The 21,219-nt window shown below is 43.1% G+C and overlaps 1 protein-coding gene and 1 long non-coding RNA gene across 3 annotated transcripts in view; one reads left to right on the top strand and one right to left on the bottom strand.

Moving 5' to 3' along the window:
* Positions 1-3,795: 3,795 nt before the first annotated feature.
* On the bottom strand, positions 3,796-10,606 carry LOC307219821. The gene is made up of 3 exons (XR_013840581.1): positions 10,484-10,606; positions 6,541-7,597; positions 3,796-4,933 (listed from the first exon to the last, which is right to left on the bottom strand). It is a non-coding gene; the product is annotated as an uncharacterized lncRNA (long non-coding RNA).
* Positions 10,607-11,495: 889 nt separating this feature from the next.
* Positions 11,496-21,219, top strand: part of JARID2 (jumonji and AT-rich interaction domain containing 2) — a 187,120-nt gene continuing 177,396 nt past the window's right edge. Inside the window, exon 1 of one of the 2 annotated variants that reach the window (XM_079983263.1) lies at positions 11,496-12,105. In XM_079983263.1, the coding sequence (XP_079839389.1) occupies positions 12,061-12,105 (45 nt within the window). In that variant the 5' untranslated portion in view covers positions 11,496-12,060. Of the gene's footprint in view, positions 12,106-14,122; positions 14,236-21,219 lie in introns of those variants that run through there. The other variant, XM_079983262.1, reaches the window with a different exon arrangement.

Genomic DNA, 21,219 nt, shown 5'->3' with positions numbered 1-21,219 from the left:
TGGGCATGTTTAGCCTGGAGAAGAGGAGGTTAAGGGGTGATAGGATAGCCATGTTCAAATATATAAAAGGATGTCACATAGAGGAGGGAGAAAGGTTGTTTTCTGCTGCTCCAGAGAAGCGGACACGGAGCAATGGATCCAAACTACAAGAAAGAAGATTCCACCTAAACATTAGGAAGAACTTCCTGACAGTACGAGCTGTTCGACAGTGGAATTTGCTGCCAAGGAGTGTGGTGGAGTCTCCTTCTTTGGAAGTCTTTAAGCAGAGGCTTGACAACCATATGTCAGGAGTGCTCTGATGGTGTTTCCTGCTTGGCAGGGGGTTGGACTCGATGGTCCTTGTGGTCTCTTCCAACTCTATGATTCTATTCTATGATTCTATGTTCCTGCTAACTTGCTGTGTTTCAAAATACAACACTGACGAACAGAAATTCAGCCCTAGTCACCCCCAAGTTAGGATGTAGACACATAAAAATAATTTTACAGTTGGAAGAGAATTTAGGAGTTGGGTGGAAACCAAATTACATCAGTACAGAGGCCCCAATAAAACAAACTGCATAAGCCTTTGGGTACAAAAACACATAAGAGGCTTACGATCAGATAAGAGTCAATCCCACTGTTATCATTTCTCCATCCCTTTTCAGTGTAGAAAAGCCCTTCATAATTCTTCTTACTTTTCACAGAAATCCAGTAAAATAGGTTGAGATACAGTGATGTCAATGTCCCAAACTACCCATTAAGATTCATAGCTGAATCTTGCCCTGGCAAGTGGCAGAAGAAATATACCTGCATCTCTTTTTTCTCTCACCAGGTGCAGATTCCTCCCCGGGGGTGGTTGAAGAGACCTTTATTATATCAATTTGGCTAGCCTCAAGATGACTTTACTCATGATTTATTTAATGAAGCGAATACCTTTATCTCAGCTCAAGAGAAGCCTCAATATTAATAAATGGGAGGCTAACTGAGCACACCGTAGCCAATGTCCATCAGTGCAGTTCACTACCAGATGGATCCCAGCTTAGCTTTCAGTTAGGTAAAATGAGGACACAACAGAATTGAATTAGGAATCATGCACGCAGCCCTAATAACAACCAGGGCAGTGGCAGCTTATGAGATCAGCCCTGGCTGGCCAGATGCCCAAAGTGTCATGACCCTCCTATGGTCCCTGTGAAAGAAGAGCATCTTCTGGGCCTGTCAGGCATCATGGGGGAGGAGAGGGGAGGCCACAAAGACTGACAGCTTTCCTTTTGAACTATAATTGTTTCATTATAACTGTTAAACATCTTCCCTACGACAAATTAAATTGCTGCATGAAACGGTGCCAATCAGCATAAGTAAATTACATTTTCAATTATTATGCTCCAAGAGTTGTGCTACACAGAAGCTGCTTATCGGGAGATTATGCTTCCCCTCTTGCTCCTTGTTGTGGCAGAGGGGCCATTTCATCAATATCCACTGGGAGCCCACTGGTGTCAATGGAAACAAGGAGCATGGTATTCATGCTCAAGTTTGTGGTGACTTCCAGCGCCTTTTTCTAGAAAAATAGTACTGGTTACTAGGGGATCAGATGCCTGATGGAAGTTGAAATGGCATAATGGTGTGTTTTGAACTGGAAGAAAGATTCATTGGAGGGAAAGGACAAAGAAAGGAGCTAAAGACAACTTTTGTTAAATATCTGGTGTCCCATCTTTGTCTTAACCTTACTGAAATAAGGTTGTATTCCTGAGATGAAAAATGTACTACAGTGCAAAAAAGGGTACTGTGTTATAGTACACTGGAAATATAACCCCCAGGTAGAGTCTACAGTGGGTGGCATTGTAGTATTGAAATGCATTCATTGAAGGTATGTTTGCTAGTTCAGGGCTCCCAAGGCTAATATTGGCTTACCACCTAGAGCACAGCAAGTAAAAGGTACTGGTCTAAAGCCAAATCAGAATGCAAATCTTCCAGTATCTATTCCAGGCTTGACCAATCCAAAGGTTTCATACAACTTCCCAATTACTGGAGCTAGTATTGCCCACCCCTAGACAGGCAAGATCTCACCCTAATATTAATTTGCATGGAAGAAAGTCTCATTCAGCAAAAGTCCCACTTACCCTGGCTACCAGTCCTTTAATTAGTTGCTTCCTTCTCTTACTTAAATCAGACTTGTAATTAGTCAATTCCTGTTCCTTGCTGGGGTCTGTGTACAGCTTTAATTACTCATTTCCTCTTTACAGCCAAAGCAACTATTTGGTTTTTTTAAATAATGATTGCATTTGTGTAACTACAATAATAACAAATAAAATTTAGAAACTAACAAGGAATTGGCCTGGCTGCAATAATGATTAAAGGGCTGATTCAGGAATGCCATGATCACAAGTGAAAGGAAACAGCTACTTAAAAAGTCAGTAGCTTCTGCTATTTTTATTGTTGTTTTGGTTGCATTCAAAATTGTATTTCTTATATTTATTTTTAGCTTATTGTGAGCCACCTTAAGTTAGCATATGCCTGTAAAGTTGAGATATAAATTTCATAATAAACATGGAAAACACTGGACAGCAAAGTTTTGGCATCAACAATGTCCATATTGTTGGTAAAAATTATTCCATGTGTATGATGGATACAGTATCTGATTTGTGCAATCCATTGTCCCTATGGTTCCTTACTGTTTCTGTTTCTCCAGTCTCTTTTTCTTTGCGTAATACTGTTTGTTTTGTCATAAAATCAATAAAAAACAAACCCTCAATGTGCCACCAGGGCACTGTTCTAGCAGTGACTTTTTAGCTCAGCATAAGCCAACATGATGCCCTCCATGTTGTTGGATTTCAGCTCCCATCAGCCCCAGCTAGCATGCCCAAGCCACAAATGATGGGAGCTGTAGTTAACATCTGAAAGGTTATCCCAATCTCAGCTGTGCTGCACTACCACCACTGCTCTTATGGTCAGTGATGGTTCTATGCTTTGTCTGTCCAGATGACCAGAGGCTGGGCTACTATATATACTCATCTCACCTGCTCCAGAATCTGACGCCCAGACCATCTTAAGCCACTGCCTCTGCTTCTAACCCCTTGATCCTTGTTTGCAGAACCTGACCGCACCACTTGCCTCTGGGCCTTGACAACAGGCCATTCATTTCACCTCCCATGACCCCTAAACAATTCTTGGCAGTGCTACTGTCTATAGTCACCATTAGGATCACTTCCATGTGTTTGCTTTACAACAGAATATGAAATGATATGCCATGTGTGACATACAAAGCTTATAATGTTAATTTATAAGATCCATAATGAAAACCTGGCTTTTGAAGTAGCTACAGCTCTCCCTTTCCTCAAGATTCCCAAATATAAAAGCAAAAAAAAGTTATTTCTCAGCAAGTTTTGATCGTGTGTGCTTGTGAGGTGCTATTAATCGTGATTCATTTTAAAATAGCCATGGGCTAGTCATCTTTACCCCCAAGGTAATTTCTCACATCCTCTGCGATGATAAAGCATTTCATCAGTTTGGTGGGGAAAGCAAAACACTACCCACAGACTTGCAACCTCATATCATCCTTGCCTTGTGGAACAGTGAAAATCCCACAACATCCTTATCCACGATGTGTTACGCAAAGCAACATTAAAAGTCATTGAAGTGTCAGTTGGTGATTTCATCATGTGTCAAGCCTCCTACTTGTGAATGATTCATCTTACTTGTCACAAAAAGGGGAAGGGAGGAGGAAAAGTCAGAAACTTCAGATTTGGTTAGCATTGTTCTGATAGCTTAACGTTCTAAACAAATGAGCATACAGAACCAGTGTTGGTTTGTGAAGTGAAATTTTAATACATAGTAACATTTAAAAGCAAAAAGCATTTTAAAGCAGTTTTTTAATAAATGCAAGCGGCAATACAATGCTAAGGTTGGTTTGCACCAAAGCAAAAGCATAGAGGCCAAATGTTATCAGTCTGGATGTTGTAATACCTGTGTTCCTGTCTCCCGCACTTAAGCTGGGGTTACGTTCCCAAACTCTGTACATATATGTGAAATTGCATAAAGTGGGGAGAGTGCTGTTGAGAGAGGCTGGGAAGTGGCTCTCTTGGCAGATCCCATCCAGCCCACCCACCTTCCCGGGGGGGGGGGGAGTGCACCCTTGCGTGTGCACACATACCCTGCCTGCCTCTAGTAACCATTAAGTTGAGCTGGGGATCAATGGGTTGGTGGCTCCTAGTGCTCAGAGTTGCTGTGGACCTCTTGGCACTCTTCTTGTTGGTCTTGGAAATTGATGGTTGTTGTTTCTTTTTATCTAGTTTCTCCCCCACTCCCCGCAAATAATGTTGTTGCCTGCTTGTAGAGCAGCAAGGGAAAGGGCAATGGCAATCAGAGGGACTCTCAGAACCTTCCCCAGGAACAAAACTGACATTCGAGCGAGTGAGGGACGGGCAGGAGGGCAGAGGTATGGAGCACTCCCTACACAACAGCTCTGAAAACACTGTAGACCAAAGAAAAAACTTTAGGTCTTTTTAGAGTAATCAGTTGTGCTTGCTGAAATTAAACATATGATGTGGTTTATGGCTATCCTTACATTTAGGAATCCTATACTCACAAATGTGAACTGAGAAAGATTGCCATGCTGAGCCGTGAAATCTATGGGTCAAATAATGCACTCAGGATAATGATGTTAGTTCCATTTACCAGTCAGCAGATTCTGCTTAAGATACTTCAGAGCCCCACTCATGTAGTTCACATAATCTACAGCACTGCAGAAATGTACTGTATCTTGGTCGAGATGACATCTATGTATCCCAAGGCTGTAGCGTTGCTCGTTTACATTTCTTGGCCATGCATCTTTAAAAAACATCTGGTGGATAGGTTTTAGTGGAATTGTGCAATTGGGTCAATAGCACAAGAGAAAAGATTTTATCAATCTTGAAACTGAAACTGAATCTCTTGAGCTTGTGATCTTTCACCTTTAAACCTAAGTGAGAGTAAAGATTAGCAGGTGAGACAAAAGTAAAACATAATTATTTGTCAACAGATAAGCATGTTAATAGCTTACAGTTTGTGCACATTCCATTTCTTTACATGACTTTAGAGTTTATAACAACCCAGTCAGCTGTAAAATTCAACCTTTGAGGTCTAGAAAGCTGCGGCAAAAGGAAGACAAATAACAGGACAATGAAATCTTGCTCTTTGTCCCTTTTTCCAGAGAAAGAGATGAGGTTAAAAAAATAATTCTTTTCTAAATTTGGTCTTGTCAGCTGGAGCGATGGCCTTGGAACTGCAACAGCTAGAATAAAAAGATACTTGCCACACACCTTTGGCCTATCTTTTGGTTAAACAAGAACACCAAAGGTGTTGGCAACAGCCAATGAAAATACAGTGGCACATGGACTGAGCAGTTATTATTTATTCAGAGAGTTATATGCGTAGCTGCACTGAAGGTCACAATCCTAGAAGCCTGTTCATAATGTTGACTCTGCACTGACATGGTGGTCAAAGCACCATATCAGGTACCTGTTTTCTCTATTTGTTTAAATAGAGCTTACTCTAAAGTAAATCCTATGTAAAACATTTAGGCCTGGGAGTAAGTCTCACTGTGTTCAGTGGGATTTACTTCTGAGTAAAACAGGGTCAGCATTGGATATTTTACTGCAGAAGGTGGAACAGCAGATGTTGAGCTCCCAACAGCTCCCAAGAGGGAGCAGGGAAGGCAGAGGGAGGGTTATCACAGTGCGAACTTACGAGCAAGAGTGCCGGATTGACTCCACTGGTGTATTTGTACCTGGTGTATTTGTACTGCACTGACCTCACCACCTTGCCTCTCCCCACCCTGTGAGCAGCAGTGACTAAAGTGTTTGGAGGTTAGGTAAGCACTGCTTATCGTGCAGTCGGTTACTGGCTACATAATACCAAAGACCACTCACACTCTCCTGTTATCTGAGGCAGGAAATCCCAGCAATGCTTCCTGCCTCTTGAGAAGTAAAAATACAATATTAATAAATTAACGAACAGTTTGCTGTCATGTTGTTTTAGGCTGAAACTAGTAGGATCTACTTACAAAACGCCTCACGCTTAGGGTTGTTTCTCCCTTGCAACCCAGTCTTTGCTCTGGAAGTGACATAGCTGCACCTGCAAGTTGCAGAATATTAGCTACAACCGAAGAGTTATACTTGGGGATGCATGCATGACTTTGTGAGGCAAGGAAAGAAATGATTGAAAATAAAATACATTGGAAGCTTAGCAGAGCAATCCCAACCACGTCTACTCAGAAGTAAGTCCTGTTGAAGTGAATGGGACTTACTCCCAGGTAAGTGGATTTAGGGTTGCAACCTTAAAAGAACTTGTATCACAATCCACCCCACCCCACCCGGTGTTAAATCAGTAATGATAAAGGCTGGTATAATTTAAATATATTTTTTTTATCTACACATTTGTCACATGAATCACTTATGCTTGCCGTGCTTCACAATTTTATTTATTATGAGAAACAGAACAATCTGTGCACATTTTTGTTGACACCTAGAAAGTGCTGGATTCAGTAGGCACAGTAAATATATCAAGTTGCCTTACACTGAGTCATACCTGTGATCCGCACCTGTGATCCTGTCTTCACCAATGAGGGGGAACATTTTTTTCTGCTATGGTGCTGCAGTCCATTGACAGTAATCTGTCAGGGGGTGCATGTGGGCAGGGGCATGGAGGGGTCAAATACAGAAGTGGTCTGGTCTATCTCTTTTCCCCAACTTCTCCCTTTCTTTCCTCACCCAGTGGACTGCTGGGAGAAGGTAAAGATCTGACAACTTTCAGAAGGTCTCATCACTCCTCCTCCCATCATTCCTCCATTTGCTTTGGTTCCTCAGGGCACTCTCCGTGGGGCTCCTTAAACTGCAAGGCACGAGGCATGTGAACCCAGAATTCTCACATGTTGCTTCCAGCCATTTCAGGTGTCCTGTGCAAATTGAAAATAGTGGCCTTGCTGGTGAGATAGGCTCTTTGTCATTTTATGGTGTAGGCAAAACCTGCACACCAGCCCTGGCAGGTTATGGGTACCAACCCCGATGAACGGAAAACTCTATGGACAGCGTTCTCCCTGCAATATACATGCCCTTATTCTGCACACCCTCTAGTGCAAAATTAAAATAAGTTAAGAATAAATGTGGAATAGGTAGCAGAAATAGTATGAAGGTGGGGAGGATAATTTACACAACAAGCAAAATCACCTAGTAAAGGCATTCCTAAACTAGGCAGCAGATGCAGTATAGCATTTATGAATATTTTGATGGAAGCTTCTTGCACATAAATAACAAAAATAATGAAGGAAAAGCTAGAAGGTTTTTTTTTACTTGATGTATTAGTTTTCCACATGCAAGGAAGTTGTTGCTGTTGATTTTTAATTGGAGTTAACGAAAAAACACACACACCATACTTCCCCACCTGTCACTGTATAAACTAGGAAGGACTCTACCACATGAATTTACTAACTATGTTATCTGGCTAAAAGATGGGAAGAATACACAAGAAAACAGGTATTTTCAGGGGCACTGTTTAAAGCTTGCCGCAGCAGACACAACATACCAGGAAGTCAATTGACTCAGCACCTTTCAAATGGGATGCCAGCCAACTTGCGCAATGCCTTTTGCTGTCCAATAGAGGAACAAATAAGTTATCTTTCAGACAAGACCATTTGCATCCTTTCAAGACCACATGAATGGATTGCCTTCCCAGCAGCAAGTACATGTTCTATTCCTCCTCTATACTTTGTTCATTAGAATAAACTTGCTAACTCACTTTTGAGGCCTACCACAATTAGTCTCTCTAATTGGCTTATGGAGAGTGCTGCATGAATGTATCAGGCTTTTTACTTAAATTGTTTGTTTTATTAAAGTCTTCATATGGATGACTGATCACAAGAGAAACGTGTTTTTCCAAGTCTGCTTATTAGGAAGAGAGGAGTGTAGAATACTGATCAGATCATTCCTGAAACAGAGCGCTAGTGCCTGCCTCTTCTAAAGTATAAAGCTGGGATCAAGAGGGTATACATACACCAATTTTTTTCCATGTATCATGGACAAATCTAACCTTCTTACATGTTAAAAGCACTTTACTATTCCACTGACCTAGCTCAAATAGATTTCAATTAAATCACAGCTTTTTATTAAAGACAACAGTAAGATGCATTTGACAATGTCGCCAGCTTAATCCAAAAGCAATCAAATGTTAAAATGGTAGCATAAAAATCTCGTAAAATTAGAAGGCCTGGGGGAAATAAAGTTAAGAAGCCTTTTAAGAAGACAAATGAAGGTGCCAGGCATACATTCTCCAGGGGAAACTGGGGTGTCCCAAACAAGAAGGCCCAGTCACTGTCTGATGATGGGATACTTGGAGGGCAACTTCTGAAGGTATTTAATTTGGAAATAGGTATCCCTTTCCAAGGTTGCGGACAGCTTTTAAAGCAAGCCTCAGTGTTTGTGTCTGAAATTGGCCTGCGAGTTAGTGTAGCTCTTTAAGCATCACTGAAATGTCTTCTCAGTGACTAGCCCCTGAAGCTAATTGCAGTTTGAGAGCAGTCTTCAAAGGTAGTCCCTCATATAACTTACAGCTTAGAACACTCCTTAACAGTTTTCTGTAGCAATTAATACCTTAATCATTTCTAGGCTGGAGTATTGGAATTCTCTCTCTCTTTAGGGCTGCTTCTGAATAGCCTGGAAACTACAAGAGGTAAAAAATGTGTCTGCTGGAGAATTGACTGCTGCAGGGCAAATAAAGCATATAACAAGGGTTGCCATATGTCCAGAATTCCCCGAACATGGCTGGGATTCGGTTGTCAGAAACGGGGATTCAGTTGCCAGAAAAATCTGGACGTATAGATTTTGGCAGATTTCATTTTTAAAAAAGGACACATTCTACTCATGTAAAAACATGTTGATTCCCGGGCTGTCCGCGGGCTAGATTTAGAAGGCAATTGGGCCAGATCCAGCCCCCGGGCCTTAGTTTGCCTACCCATGCTTTAAGTCCTAAATGGTCTAGAGACGCAGGATACCTTAAAGAACACCTACTACCCTATGAAACTAATCACATGGTGAAATCTTAATTGGAGACCTGGCTTAGTGTGTACCCACTGTTTAAAGTGTGGCTGGTGGTAATGTGAGACAGGGCCTTCTTTGTGGTGATGCTGAAGCTGAGATATTCCTTCCCTAAGGAAGTTCTGAGTGGACATGCATAGGATTGATTTGTTTGGAACAAGCTCTATAAATGGACCCGCAAGATGAATTAGACCATGATAAAGAAAGCAAGAGGCCAACTAAGTGCCAAACTTACAGTTTATAGCAGGAAGAGACTAAAATGATCCTTTACTGACCTGTGTCATATTTATTAAAGGTGTTTTTGGCATCCATACCAATTTTATTTAATTTTTTTATCTGAGATTGCTACTATGGAGCATGTTAAAACTGGTAGCAAAAAGCCCTTGAAACTTTTATATAAATACATTCATTAAAATATGCCCTTTCCACTGGCCTGCCTGATGCTATATACAAGCTAAACACACACACACAATATGATACAGCAGGGTTTCCTACAGCATTAGAGAAAGGTGGAGGGGTATGACCTTAGAATACCTTGAAGACATGTTGAGCAAGTTTTCTATAAACCAGGCTTATTGTCCTGAGGTAACACCGGCTGGAAACCCAAGCTGTAGTCTCCCAACAACTACTTAGCAACCAGCAAGAGATATTTTCTGTCCAGCTTGTAATTTAGATAAATGCTCTTTTTATTGCTGCTTTTTAAAAGGCAATGTAATCCCTATTTTCCCAAGAAAAAGCCTGCCTCTAGAATGTGGCCCTTTTGGGTTTTCCCCTTCTAGGAAAAGCGCATCCTTCTCAGACGATTTTCTCTCTCCTCCTCCAGTCAAATAAGACCCATTCTCTGCCTGGGCCAGGGGGTGACCCTATGCATGCTTCGTTGCAACTGGAGAGATGAGGGGCGGGGGCTCAGGCTGCACATATGGATACCTGTCAGTTTCCCATGGCAACTCCATACCAGCGTCCCCCACCCCACCCCATTATGAACTTTTCCACTTTTTCCTCAGTTCCTCCATATGCTATCGATGATTCTTAGGTTGCATTTCCTGCCCTTGATCTCCTCATCCGCGCCCGCGCTGGCCTGGCCTGGCCTCCTCTTTTTTCCATATCTGAAGAAGTGTGCATGCACACGAAAGCTCATACCAAGAACTAACTTAGTTGGTCTTTAAGGTGCTACTGGAAGGAATTTTTTTCTTTTTTCCATAGTCATCCAATCGAAAAGCCCGCAACTCCCTCGCCTCTTCTGTCTCCAGCATCCCCTTTACTTAAACCGCATGGACGCAATACGAAATATAAAACGAGACACACACACACACACACACACACACACACATACACAGTATGCATATACATACATACATATGCATATACATACATATATATAAATATACAACACACACATATATATTTGCATATGTATTTGCATATACATTATGTATATTAACCAGGCAGCCCCGTTTCCCCCTTGCCTGACGCCTCCTCGCCGAAGCCACGACCTCGCTGCAAGCGCAGCCGGACTCGTCACGGCGCCGCACGCGCGCAAGAGCCGCCTCCGCTTGCGCCCAGGCTTGGCACCGAAAGGGGCGGGGCGGGAGGTGAAAGAAAGGTGCCTCGAGGACAATCCCTCTCCCGGCGCCCAATCAGGCCATCCCTGCCGCAGCTGCGCGCGCCGCCCAGCCTGGGACTTGTAGTTTCTCTCTGCAATTATTGTAGCCATTTTGTGGTGAGGGGACTACAACTTTTCCGGAGACCAAGGGCGATTCGAACGCACCCGTGCGCGGAGCTGCTGCTGCTGCTGCTTCTCCTCCTTCTCCTCCTCCTGCTTCTCCTCCTCCTCTTTCTCCTTCACCCTCTCCTCCTCCTCCTCCTCGCTTCCTCCGCTCCCGGGCACGCGAGGCAGAGCCCCCCCCCCCCAAGGACCGCGACCCGGGCCCTTTGCGCACGGAGAGCGGGAGATGTAGCCGGACGAGGAGGTCGCGTTTGCTCGCCAGGCGAAGGGGGAGGGAGGGCAAGGGAGGACAATTAAAGAGCTTTGCAGACACAGAAAGGAGAAGAGCTGGCGGCGGAGCGTGTCGCGGGCGCAGGGATTGTCCTCAAATTCTGCACCGGGATTCCTCGCCCCGGCGGCGTCAGCTGCGCTCGGCGTCTCCGGCTGGAGAGCGGCCCCCGGGCGGGTGAGGGTGGAAGGACGACCGGGGCACGGCTGCCCAGCGGCAAGGCACGGCTGGGCTTGCAGCTGCGGGGATGCAGCCGGAGTGATCTCTTTGCGGCTGGGACCACGTTAAGAATTGAGGCAAAGCCCTAACCCTTCTCTCTCTCTCTCTCTCTCTCTCGCTCGCTTTGCCGCCCCCTCCTCCCCTCCCGCCCCCCCCTACTCCGGTCTGCCTGCCTGCCTGTCTATCTATATACGTAATATAATATTTTTTAAAAATCGGGCCATTTAAAGTTGCTGCTGGAGAGCTAGCTGCTCTCATTGGTGGGGCGGAGGGGGAAACTGAAGAAGCAGACTCCTACGGGGTGTGTGTGCGTGCGTGCGTGTGTGTGAGTGCAGCCTTCAGTGCTGCTGGAGTTGTCTGTGCTGCAGCAGTAGAAACGTGACTTCCAACATTAAAAAAAATACCTTCCCCTTTCAAATCTTTTCTCCGCTCTTCAAGATGTAAACTACGCCTCGGACACTACGGGCCTACGGATCGCTTTGGTGGCCTGGGAAAAAGAAAAAGAGGACATCAAGGGCGGTTTTGTGTGTCTGTAGGGTGTAAAATTTCCATTATGAATCTCTAAAGTGATTTTTCTTTTTTTGGTGGTTTGCTCTACATTTGTATTTTTTCTTCTTTTTTGACCCCACCACCCAACATATTGGATTTATTGCAAGGAGGATTGTATTGTGTGCGAAGAAAATCGGATTACAAGAAACCACTACAAACAAGAAACAAAAAAAGGGATTTTTTTTCCTCCAAATTGGTTGCGGCTTTTAATTCATGAAGCAATTTCCCCCATTTGCAATCAGAATCTGGATATCAGAATGAGCAAAGAAAGACCCAAGAGGAATATAATTCAAAAGAAATACGTAAGTGGTTATACCGGATCATTTATCTCTTTGATTTTTTTGGAAATGTTCATGAATGTCAAGTTTACAGCTAGCGGTGGCTTTAAAGAATATCTAGAAATGTTGCCTTTTCGTCCGCTGGGAATGGGGGGGGGGGGGGGGAGAGAGATTCTCAAAAGCCTCTTTTAACTGTAAAGCGGGTTTAAAAACGAGATTCGTGTAGCGATACCTCAAGTGAATAAATGTATTGACCTCAAATGACACAATCATAATCTAGTTTTAGAAGATGAAAGCCACGGTGCTTGGGGGGCTGCTGCGATAATGCAACTAAACTGCTTTCTCAAGCGGATTTACTAATATTTCACTTTGCATGCAAATGATCACATTATTATAACATATATTTAGGGGTTTGAGAAGGCACTGTGGTTGTTCGGCGAGACTGTTAACTTGAAATCTAATATCTGGTTATGGCGTGCTTGCTTCTTCTACTCCCCCATCAAATCTCGTGTATGTGATCGTTGGCTTATCTAGCTTGCAATAGAACCAAGCCAGTTGGGGATCATGTTACAAGGAATGTATTTGCAAGGCCTGACTTTAATATTCGGGGAAATGGCTTGGAGTTTTGTTAATTTTGTGTGGGCTCACGGAGAAATTGGTTTACCGTTCAGAAAGATGCTTTGAAATTTGAAGAGCCAACGATCTAGCTAATGGTGTGTGCCTTCGAATCGTGTAGTCAGTCACGGGATAACCTTTTCCAATTGTAGAAATGTGTAGAAAATGCTGAGACCGTGCCTTTTTTTCTTGGCTCTAGCCATGGTTTGATTGGGATGGGGGAGTTATTTTAAGTTTGCAGCAACAAGAGTGGATTAGTCAGATGTGCCGGCAGTCCTAATGGTGGTTTAAAAACAAAAACAAATGCGGCTTTTACTCTGGTTAGAATACCTTTCTTGAATATAAGTGGCTCAAGATGACAAGAAGTTGCATACAGTGTAGTGTGTTTATCGTTTGTAAGCAGAACATTTGTTATGGGGCGCCTGTGTCGTGATGGTGGGGGTGTTCTTCTGACTTCCCCGTTGATTTTAATAAATACTTCATAAAGTCACAGTAGACTTCGACAGAGTTTTTCCTCCTATTTTTGACGTCTGGAAATGTATTTTTTTGAGAGACGTGACTGCAGATAACAATGGGTAACTTTTAAGAAAATTCGCCAACGAACTTGCGAATTAGAAATACATCCGCATTGCAGAGGAACTGAGAATCTGAAGCAAAAGTATTTTTGTCAAAAAGGGATTGTTTCTGTAGGAAGCCCCCGATGAACACGCGACTTGTGACTTGTGCCTTGCGCACGTTTCCAGTGCAGCGAAACAAAGCAGGAAAAGGGGTGGGGAATTCGCGGCGTGTTTTCCTTTTTCAAGCCAAAATCTGTTTTTAGATACTCTTACGTCTGCACGACTGAACAATGCAACTCTATCGCGTTCATGCAGCTTGCTGGGGAAAAAGAAGAGAAGTGGTGCCACTCCTCTCTCTCCAGGATCTGTTTGGAAAGACACGCTATACTGGAAAAGCGAGACAGCGTTTCGTGTGTTCACACAAGTTTCAGGCTTGTCATGTTTCGACAGCGGGGTGGCGGGGAGGGGGAGAGAGAGAAGAGGGCAGGCTGGTGGGGAAAGCGAGACCCGGGCGGCTCTTTTGGCCATGGCAGTGAATCGCGGCCGCAGACAGCAGGCATGGCTGCTGCTGCTGCTGCTGCTGCTGCGGCCCTCGGCGGCGCGTGCTGCTCCTGGTTGCATCCGTCCTCTCTCCGGCGGCAGCAACAGGTTAAGCGGGATGTCAGCGCAAGCCCCCGGGTTTCCGGCCACTCAGCTCAGCCCAGCCGGGGCCAGGTTCTTGTTGTGCTCGTGACGTCACAAAAGGAAGGGCCTGGGCTCGCCGAAAAAAATCTCCCGTCTCCTCAGCGTCCCGAATGCCCCGCCCACCGGTCTGACGTCATGCGCGAGACCCGGTGCAGGCGGACGGATGAGGGAAAGCGGGCTGCTGAGGGGACGGGCTGCTTTGCCAGAGGGGGCGGCGGCAGCGGCGGCAGCAGCAGCAGCAGCGAAGGGCTGCTGCGGAGCCCATGGTGGCACCGCTGGCTTAGGCCTCCCTGGCGAGGTGAGCAGGTGTAGCAAGTATTCACATACCTCTGACGTGTCTCCCTCAGCCTCACCTGCCTGCCAGGCTGTCTGAGCTGGGCAGGTTATTCTGCTTCCTCCCTGCAGACTTTCTGGTGAAGGGAGGATGGCTGGCCCCATTTCCGTTTGCACGGATGCTTTGAGGAAAGCCCACTCTCCTGTGCTCACCTTTCTCAAAAGTAAGGTGCTTCCACCTTCCGCTATCGCATAAATAGCATGTAGTGGCAGTACAGTGGTACCTCAGGTTACAGACGCTTCAGGTTACAGACTCTGCTAACCCAGAAATAGTGCTTCAGGTTAAGAACTTTGCTTCAGGATGAGAACAGAAATTGTTCTCTGGCGGCGCAGCAGCAGCAGGAGGCCCCATTAGCTAAAGTGGTGCTTCAGGTTAAGAACAGTTTAAGGTTAAGAACAGACCTCCAGAACAAATTAAGTTCTTAACCCAAGGTACCACTGTAGCTGATTCTTCTTCCCGAGTTATGGGCCTGCTGGAATTTTTTGGGTGTGCGATCCTACCATTTTGTTAGGTGCCCCCTGGGACTGATTGAAATGCCAGTTCACCTGGCTGGCTTTCAACCTCCCATCTCAGTCAGCCTTTTCCTGTGGCCTTCTTGTCCCAAACACTTAACATTGAGTCCTTCGTTGCTAGGCCACTGAAAGGGAGAAATTCATGGAGGACTGTATGCCAAACAGTTTGCTTGAAAAGCGTTATGAAAGACTGCTAGAATGTTTTGCCCACATCCACTCCTCAGTTCAAGAATTCTAAAAACACATGTAACTCACTTGCATCACTGTCTCGAACATCATAATATTCCTGTGTAACCAGTGTGTGGATTGTGTCTAGTCATTTAGTTGATCTTTCAGTGGGAGAAATCACTGATGAGGAATTCTAGTATAGAATTAATGTATTTCAGCTTGAACAATGGTCCACCTAGTGTCTATATTGCCTCTGTTGCTGGCTGGCTCATGACATTTTACACAATAAGTATAGATTTGAAGTGGAAGTTTAATGTATCAGTGACTCAAATTCTGTAAGGCTAGATAGTGCTGGAACTCACCAGAGCTATTTTGTCAAATGAAAATGTTTCCTGCTGATGCAGAAATTAGAAAGTACAGTATAGCTGTGTACTGTATAGAGATTGTCACCATTCATCAAGAGCCTTTTGAAAAATGCTGTATAGTGATCCCCCCACCCTTAGCATATATTTTAAATGTGAATACAGGCAAAGATGCTTCTCGCATGATTTGCTGGTTTTACAATGGCAATAAGCAGTATGTTTCAATTTGTAGTGCATTAATAGATTTGTAATAACCCATAAACACAATACATGGGTGTATTTCATTTTTGTTATTTTTTCTGTCAAATTTCTCTTGAATTAATTAGCTATATTAATTAGTTCATTATGGTGGTCTGCTGTGCTCTATTTCCTAAGTATTTTCCCACATGAAGTAGTCTAATTTTGGCTTAAACTTGAGGGAACCAATATCCTCGCTTGCATACAGAGAACTTTGTAGTTCTTCAACAATGTTGAAGTTCTAAACCTGACTTTCATAGATGCCAATTCCTGTATTGTTCTTGAATATGATTAACCAGCTGTTTTAAATTCACCATTGTACCTACAGCTGAAGAAAGCATCTTCTCTCACCTGCTCTGGGAAGTCAGCACATTGTAGTGAAGAAGGCACTGGTCTCTTCCCTGGGAGGCCTGTGTTCAAATGACAGTTCAGCCATGAAGTTCACTATGCAACTTTAGGTTGCAATATATCAGTCAAACCTACTTCACGAAGTTGTGGATTTGGAGGAGAGCTGTGAGCTCCTTGGATGAAAGACAAGCTTACAGATGTTTTAAAAATAATTAATAAATTAAAATGCACACAGTTGGCTGATCCTATGAGCCACTGTGTCAGCAAATATGTAATACTAGTGCTGTAACTCGATGGATGTAGCCATTAGAGTTGTTGCAGGGCTATGTATTTTACAAATGGGATGCAGGTACAGAGGACTCATTTTTAAATTATGTCTGCGGCAGAATTTGAACCCATGGTCCGCTAAACGAAACATGTTCTTGTATTGTATGATATTTTCTTGCCTCTGCAGAGGTGGTTGTGGAGGATCCATCTGTGTACAGTGATGGTCAAATCCTGAGTAGCTGGGGTTTGTGACACTGTTCAGGTTCAGTAGAGTTCTTAAAATATTTTATAAATCTTGTTAATTTAATGTGATGTTATTTAATGGCATGGGAGCAGAAGACATTTCCCATGAGAGTAGCATGTCTTGTAGAATGTTAAAGCACTAAAGAAATGTACTGGAATGTGCTTTGAATTTAGCCTAGAAGAGTGGAATTCATCTCTGGTTGGCACTTGAGCTACTCCTGCTAAGTGAGATCAAGGCTATTTTCCTTATTGTGGGGGCATCCATTGAGGAAGGAGAATTGTTCAGTCTTTGGCTACTGAATGTTATTTATGTCCGTTTATGAGGACTAAGCTGTCTTTTTTATTGTTTGGAAACTAAGCCTAGTGTTTCACCATTTGAAGGGGCTGGACTTCTGAGAATATACCCATGCTCCAGGGCTTGTACTGTATTCTAGTAGCATTCCTGGTACAAATTGATGTGCTTAGCAAATCCCTAAATAGCTTGAGCCATACATAACTTGTAACTACTTATTATATCCTATTGCAATTCCTAAGATTGCCAGGAGTATTTTCTTTAGTATACCATCATTGCCTTGGGCTTGAACATCAAAGACAGCCTTCTCCAACTTGGTGTAGTGGCTGGAGTGGTGGATTTAGCCTGAGTTCAAATCCTCATTCAGCTGTGGCATTTGATAATCACTCTTTCTCATTCTCCTCCTCTGTGTAATGGAAATAACCAAAGCCTAAAAGAGATCTGCACATACAACATAGATCTTCCCATTTATTTATGTACAGTAGTCATTCCAAAGATGCTCGTTGCTTCACTTTTGACTTTTACAAAATCATTTCTGGTGCAAATGTGGGACAGGGTGCCGTATCCATATCTGTGTGGTGTCTCCCAGCCCTGGGAATCCTCAAAGTAGTAGAGAATTCTCCAGATTGGGAAGTGACCATACTAAGTTCTAGTTCAGTGGTTTTCAGCTATGTTTCAGAGGCTTATTGGGGGTTCAGGGTTCCTCAATAAGCAAATATGAATTGGTAAACTCTGGGCGGGGCCCAAACTCACCCTGAACAGCTAAAAGAGGCTCTTGGGAAGCCGGAGGGACATTGCTGTTGCCTGAGTGCTGGAAGAAAGACCTGATCGCTTCTGCAAGGCCCATTTTCACCTGGCCTAGGGGCAGGGCCCAGACTCACCCTCTACAGCTAAAAGAGGCTTCTGGGAGGCCACTGGGACATTGCTAGAACAGCTCTTGGTTTGCTGTGGTCAGTGGTCACTGGCTAAAACGTTTTAAAACGTTTTACATGGTTCTCATTTTGGTCCCTCTGTTTAGTTTTTGTTGAGTTGCTGTTGGTTAAATGTTTAGTTGGAGTTGGTGGTTACTGTATTTTAATTTGAGTATAACTGTAAACTGTTTAATGTTGTTGTTGTTGATTTCTATTTATTTATTGGTCTGTTTGTTGCTTGTATAGGATATTCCCCCCCCCCCAATGTTTGGTTGTATTTTTATATATGTTGCAAGCCACTCGGAGTGGCTGGAGAAACCCAGACAGATGGGTGGGTTATAGATTAAAAATTATTATTATTATTATTATTATTAGACAAACCTCTGAGAGCTTGCCTGCTATTGCTCATCTTCCCTTTGCTTGTGCACTAGGCCCAGGAGAGTGTTGGATGCTATCTAGGTTGCACTGTTGATTCTTTTAGGACAGTGGTGAGGCCCAGCAGGCTTTGAAAGCATCCTGTCACAGGCAACTCCTTCCTCCCCCAAACACTTTCCAGAAACTTCTATAACATACAGGAATTCCTTAACAGACATGTTTGTATGGAAAAGGGTTCCTTGAAGCGAGAATGTTTTGAATGCCACAGCTGCAGAAAACTGATGGATCATTCCTTTTGTTAGAAATTACCCCCCTCACACACCCCGCAACTGGAAATGTTGCCATTTAGGAATCAAGCTATTCCTTTAGCTAGCCATTTCAAAATCTCAGTCAGTGGCAGCAAGTCAAAAGTACTATAAATGGGTCATTTTTTTTAGCGTTTTTGGGGCCTCCTTGCTGCTTCCATTGGTCACAGTCCAACACAAAGGCACACTTTATGCATGCCTAACTCAGCATTGAATTGTAGCCCATAAGTTTTGCTGGTCTACTGATTTCTTCAAATGTAAACAGGCTTTTTCCTAGCAGATTTGCAGATAAGAATCTGCAGTACGTTTTGAACTGCAAAAACCAGACAATTCTTTGCTTTGTCATACAGACTATACTGTATATAAAACACAGTGCTACCTGTATGGCATAGAATTTCCATTAGCTTTACAGGCCGTCCTACACCGTGCAAAAGTTTGTTTTTCTGCCTTCCAAGATGTGCAGCACATTCCTATACATGTTTACATAGAAGTAAATTGCACTGAGTTCAATAAGCTTTACTCCCAGGAAAGTGTGCTTAGTATTACAGTTTAAGGCAAAATATTTTGCTGTTAGGTATCTGTCTTTAAATCAGGCAAACTGTTCTTTTAAAATCAACAAGAGTTCTGACATTAACAATATTTGTCATACACACCTGGTGGTACAAAAACTGCCTGAGAAGGGAAGGAGTTTTGTAGCCAACTCCACCTCTATTATCTTGAGCAGGCATCAAATCGGGTGCTATTTAATTCTGGGAACTGCTCCTAATTTTAATTGACCCATCTGCTGGCATCTTCTTAAAACTGTAATGAAATTTCCCAGGCTGTATTTTTGAGGAGGAGCTGAACTTTGCTTTAAACAATCTAACCTGCATCTATTTTTAAGGTACTTTTGATGGTCAGAATTTGGACTTCTGTATATATTGGTGTTGAGCTACATCATGTATTGAATTTGGCATTGGAAGTTGAGGCTTTCAGATGTGCAAAGCAGCAAGCATAACTTTTCAGTCCAATGTATGTGCCAAGACAATTAACTTTGTTGAACTGCAGCTGAGGAAAATTTTTTAGGACTGCTCATATTTCTGTGTCAGAAATACAGAACTCCAAGCCAAGTTTCAGTTCAAAAAATTCCTACTCAAATTAAGACAATCCTCTCTGTAGTTTTAAGGTTGTTCAGCAGTTAGGCCCAGAACGTTCAAGTGCTTTTTGGAGTGGCATTGAATAATTATGAAAATGTACATTACTTTTTACCTCAGAAGGAAGATAATGTGTTTGTGAAGCTGTAGTTGTCTGGGGATCAATGGTATTCATTCTACATAAGCTGCGATGGTGAAAGTTTCATTGTTTCTGAGAGGCATTGAGACAGTAATTTGTTGCCCAAAATGTGATTTAGATGTGATTTAGAGCAATCTTATCTAATATTTGGTGGTTAGCCTGTTTTTAATCTATATCTTGCAAGTATATCTTGCTGAATTGCAGCTTGCTTGTTTGTGGCCTGTGTTACACAATCAAATGAAGTGAGGAAAGATCTAGAATAACTACTTAATGATTGGCTTAAAAATAAATGCGAGTTAGATATAGATAAGAGAGACAGGGCCAGAAAGTGACCTTGCTGCTCCATCCGGCCCCACAGCCCCTTGAGCTCCCTCTCCAAATGTTTCTTCTGCTGAAGGCACTGAGGGGGAATTGCTGAAAAACTAGGCCAGAGGCACCTTATGTGCCTCAACACTTAAGCTATAACGATGTTGCTTTAATATACGTTTTTTGCTATTTAAGTTACACTTGTATATAGCGCCCTTTAGCACTTGGGAAATGCAGCTCATATTTTATGATAGTATCTCATTAGGACTTTGCGATCCATCTGTAAAAATGCACCTAGCTAGTAAGTTTGATGTTGCTCTGTGTTGCTTACTGTCTGACAGTTCAGTCCTACACATATCTGCTGAGAAGCAAGTCCTGTTGAGTTCAGTGGGGCTTGCTCCCACATGTGTGGGGTGCAATATTGTGGTCTACATTGACAATGTTTACAAAGGAAAGTTACATCAGAAAGGCAGGGATGCAATGTGACTTAATCAGTTTCTGTGACACCTTAAAATAATTTACCATTTTTATTGTGGCATAAGCTTTCTTGGACTAGAACTCACTTACCTGTAGCTGCACCAAAATTGTTACTCTTTAAAGTGTCAGGACTCATGTCAAGCTTCCTGCAGTGAGTTAACATGGCTACCTGCCTATGACTTGGTGTTTGTCATCCAGTATACCAGGGCTAGCCACTGTAGTATCCTCCACATGCTGTTGGACTCCAACTGCAACTACATCAGCTGGGGCTGATGGGAATTATAGTCCAACAGCATCTGGAGGGCACTGCCTGGATTACAAAGTCAGCTATATAGATCATATTGGTTATATCAGGCATGGCCAAACTTAGCCCTCTAGCTGTTTTGGGACTACAATTCCCATCATCCCTCACTACTGGCCCTGTTAGCTAGGGATGATGGGAGTTGTAGTCCCAAAACAGCTGGAGGGCCAAGTTTGGTCATGCCTGGGTTACATGGTCTCTTTTAAATCATTGCATTGGAGCCAGAGATCCTATGATTGACTTACTCATGAAGCCTCCTGTGAATGAAAGTGGGTGGGAGGTGATTTTAACTGATTCCCCCCTTGATCCATTGGAATTTCCAGAAATCTGCTCTGAACAGTTGGAGTGCCCTCTGGGAAGAGTATGGAAGCTAGCGTAGGAGAAGGGGAAATTGGCAAAACTTGCCTCTCCATGAATGGATGAAGCCACTGTTATTTTTGCTACATTTCCCAGACATGCTAATTCACATATTTTATAGTAATTGAATATAAAATTATTTTTCCAGGAATGTCTGGTGATTACTGTTGAAGGCTTCATATTAAGTTTAATTATCTGTTTGAGTTTTCTCAGTT

The sequence above is a fragment of the Podarcis cretensis genome (assembly GCF_951804945.1).
Source record: "Podarcis cretensis genome assembly, chromosome: 7".
NCBI classification, from domain to species: Eukaryota; Metazoa; Chordata; class Lepidosauria; order Squamata; family Lacertidae; genus Podarcis; species Podarcis cretensis.
The sequence above is the reverse complement of the archived record's forward strand: the minus strand, read 5'-3'. Positions and strand labels throughout refer to the sequence as shown.